The sequence below is a fragment of the Arachis hypogaea genome, chromosome 20 (genome assembly GCF_003086295.3).
Source record: "Arachis hypogaea cultivar Tifrunner chromosome 20, arahy.Tifrunner.gnm2.J5K5, whole genome shotgun sequence".
Taxonomy (NCBI): domain Eukaryota; kingdom Viridiplantae; phylum Streptophyta; class Magnoliopsida; order Fabales; family Fabaceae; genus Arachis; species Arachis hypogaea.
The window spans coordinates 31,242,718-31,246,907 of record NC_092055.1 but is presented as its reverse complement, the minus strand read 5'-3'; the positions used below and the strand labels follow the sequence as shown (position 1 = coordinate 31,246,907).

The 4,190-nt window shown below is 33.3% G+C and overlaps 1 protein-coding gene across 1 annotated transcript; it reads right to left on the bottom strand.

Annotated features, from left to right (window-relative positions):
* Positions 1 to 2,966: 2,966 nt before the first annotated feature.
* On the bottom strand, positions 2,967 to 3,365 carry LOC140183022 (uncharacterized). The gene has a single exon (XM_072231020.1). The coding sequence runs from the start codon at positions 3,363 to 3,365 to the stop codon at positions 2,967 to 2,969; it is 399 nt and encodes a 132-aa protein (XP_072087121.1).
* Positions 3,366 to 4,190: the final 825 nt, after the last annotated feature.

The window sequence follows — 4,190 nt, the reverse complement described above, 5'->3', positions numbered from 1 at the left end:
GATACTTTAAAAAAAAAATACAAAATAATTATTATATTAAGAAATTTATAAAATTATTATCAAAATCAAAGTTTAACTTAAAAATAGTGAATAATAATTATTTTACATTTTTTTAAGTAAAATAATTATACATTGATACAGAATTTAAAATAAAATTAAAATATTTATATTAGAATCCTATTTTTTCAAAGACTTTTCTATAAACAACATTGATGGTTGAATTTGCAGACATTCCTACATGATTTATAAGTAAAACTTTTAAATGTCTCTTACTCTTAGCTCTTGAAAATGCCACATATAGTTGGCCATGTATAAAAACCGGTTTGGACAAGTACAATCTAACATGAAATAAAGTTTGTTCATGAGACTTATTAATTGTCATGGCAAACGATACTATTATGGGAAACTGTCTTCGTTGGAATCTAACTGGGACGGTTTTATTTGTTGGTACCATATTCATTCTTGGAGTCAAAGCAATATGACCAACATTGTTATCTGTTAAGACTTCACATTCTATGACATGATTTCCAAGCTTCCTAACTTGTAGCCTTATACCATTACAAAGACCATCAGGATTGGTCAATATTTTTCAGTAACATCACCGGATCACCAACCTTGAGTATTAATTTATGTGGAGGCAAACCAGAGCAATTTATGCTATTCAGTAATTCAGGACCATAGAGATCTAGTTGACTCTCCATATTCCCTTCATCCATAAAAATCGAATCCGAACTAAGATATAATTTTTTTCCTCCAGGAATGATAGCCATCAGATGGTTGTTGACCTCTTCAACGATGTCCAGTGTGGGAGCCAGTATAGTTCTTGCTTTGAAAAAATCCTTTGTGGACATGTTATCAAAAATATTTGGATAAGAAAAATGAACCAACTCATCAAATGCCTGGTTCGAAGAAGGAATAACAATATCTCCTGGAAGACATATCTCAGATTCACCATCTATATTGTCACATATTAGACCATCACCAACTTTCAATAACCACTCACCAAATTGCTCTGTCTCATCTTGATCTGAAGCAGTCGTCCCTACAGAAAGTCTCATGTTTTTTGTTAGTTTGAGCACCTGACAAAACTTCTAAAGGTAAGATGAATTCACGGTTGAATGAACAATATCTTGTCTCGATCCTCATGAAATGACAGGAAGAATGTCTAAAGTCTCCACCTAGTACAACCACTTTTCTTTCAAAGGACAAATCTTTGTTATATGTTGGAGAAAACCTCATGATATCACCTAAACATTTATCAAGCACTTCATAGCAGTACCTACTAACCATTGGAGCCCCATCCCAAATTATAAGTTTGGCTTTCAACAGCAGCATTGCTTGAGGGAAACCAGGTTTGATGTTACATACAGAATCCTCAGTTATATTCAGTAGTATTTTGAACCTTGAGTGTGTCGTTCTTCCATTGGGAAGAAGTAAAGATGCAATACCACTTGAAGCAATGTTTAACACAATATCACCCCTTGAGCGAATCTCAGCAGACATAAGGTTCTAGAGAAATGTTTTTCCAGTACCCCCATAACCATACACAAAGAAAAAACCCTTCATCACAATACACAACTGTAACAATTTTATCGAATGCATATTTCTGCTCAGGTGTTGCGATGGCTAACATGTTTGAGGCATTTTTCTTTAAATCATCCCTGTTAAAGTGTAGCTCTTCCCTGATAACCCTTTCGGTTAACAAAGAACTATCAAATTCAATTGCTAAAGGCATAGGAGGATAGTCTTTCAAGGTTTTACCATAGGAATGTAAGATCTTGTCTATATCCATTAAGCACAACTGATTAATCTCATCATCTGATATGGTTAACTCTGCATATTATACGATATTGTAAAAAATTAATCAAACTAAAAATGATCAATAATGAAGAACTTTTATAATTGCAATTATAAAAACTCACCCCTTATATTCATCACGATTCTCTGTCGATACAAAATATCATCTGAGAGTTCATGCCAACATCTATCCCAGACATGTTCTGGTCTTGAGATATTGTTGGATGTTAATAGAATGACAAATAACCTTCTAACATATGATCCTGAGGCCCACGATCTTGCTTCCTTAATTGCATCCATGAATTCTCTGTCATCTTGCAAGAGTCCAAAGACAAAGCATGCATCTCTATACGTAAGATAAATTGTTCCTCCTACTGTTCTTATATCTCAAAAATTTATACATCCTCTTTGAGTATTCAAGAGAAGTCGTTGGTAATATTCTTCGGTATTTGCTGCAAAAAACTTGTTTAAAATCCCACTTTTAAATTGCTAAATGGATTAGGCTACATGATTTCAATTATTATGTAGCTACACATCCGCATAAGATTAATTTTTCTAAAAAATATAGAACAATTCTAAAATTGTGTAATTTGCAGATTATAACTGCTGAAAGTTATTTGAACATTTTTTTTCTAGTATAGATAAATCGAATAAAATGGGCGTGGGGTACATGCTGTTAAGATTTTAAATTTAAATCATCAAATAAATAAGATCAAAATTGAATATAAACTCGTCATTACCTGCAGGTACATGAGTCAACCTTCCAATTGCGAAGCCTTGCTTTCGAGAAAACCACTTTGAAGCATCGTCCTTCCAAACAAACTTGGTTGGAAACTCAGCATAAGTCAGACTTCGAGCATAGGGATATGACATGTTCGCCGCCATCCATCCCAAAAACATGGACTTGAGATATTGCTCTTTCAACGATATCATTCACATTAGAAGTTTCACCATAAACCACAGGTTTCTCATTCTCCAAATGGAATGGAAGTCTAATCACAAATGGTTTTTTCTCTTGGATTTCGTATCCAAATAAACTAGACTGCCTCACATGCCGAAATGTACCTACAATTGTAGTAATTCCTAATTTTGTCAACAACTTGTGTGGCTTCTGATAGATCACCAGCGTTGTATAGGGTAGTTGTTATGTGGCCATTGCCCTTATGTACTTACTTAAACAGATACTTAATAGAACTTGTTTGGCATGTGTATTCCACATTTATGTGACACCCGAACTTGAGCAACAATTCTGGATTATAAGCAATAATGAACTTATTGTCTAGTACACATTCCCTTTTTTTCACTGTTCGACCGTTATCAGTACGCCTATATTTGGAAAATCCGGCTTCATCAATGAGTGCTCGCTGTCTAAACTCTTTGGGATAAAACTTTGAACAAGATCCATTCTTCATGCAAGGTGAATTCTTGTTGTACGGACCACATGGACCATGTATCATGTAATTTTGAACAGCTCCATGTAGATTTGGCCTTTCATTTTCATCAAGAATCTTAGCTGTTATATGTTTGTCTATGTCATCTGGTGTTTGTGGCTTGAACTCGATACTCATGAATTAAAGGATATGTGCATGCGGAAGCCCTCTCTTTTGAAACTCTATAGTGCAAACATCTGAAAATTGAAAAAGACAAATGAATATAAACATATTAAGTGCTGAGTAAGGGCATCGAAAAAACGCACCCGTCATTCTCAATATGAATGACCAACATGTCAATAAGTTTGCCATCCTTTATATATTTTCTCTCACCCTCTACACCGGTCATAACTCTAGCAACGTCTAAAATAAATATCAAACAGAAGATTGTGCACAAATCACCCGTCTTAGTGATATTTTGTCATAAAAACAAAAGAAAAATCAACTTATGTACTTGCCATAAATCATACACTTACCAACCAGAAAAGGATGTTGAGGAGAGTATCCCATAATTTTCCTAAAAGGGACTAACTTAATACCATATAACGGTATTGTATCACAGAAAGAGGATAAGACAGTAGTTCTTTTTTGAAAAAATAATAAAAAATAATGTGATGTTGTGCGGTACAATCCGAAGTTGTTGCTAACTCTAAAGTATGTAAAAACATACACAGCTCCCTCCGATATCAATGATTCGAATACAGATATCAGATCCTTATCTACAGAAGTATGCATAGTTGTTCCCTATTTTTTTCACAAAGCAAAATATTTTATTATTCACTTTCTACACACAGTACCAATAAGGTCCAACTAAATAAACAAATAAAATTTATATAAAATATTTCTTTCAACAAAAATAACTAAATAAATTAAAAATATGATTTAATTCTAAAATATTAAGTATTAAGTATTAACTAACAGATTTATATTCACCCAAAAGGAAGAATATACATATAATGGATT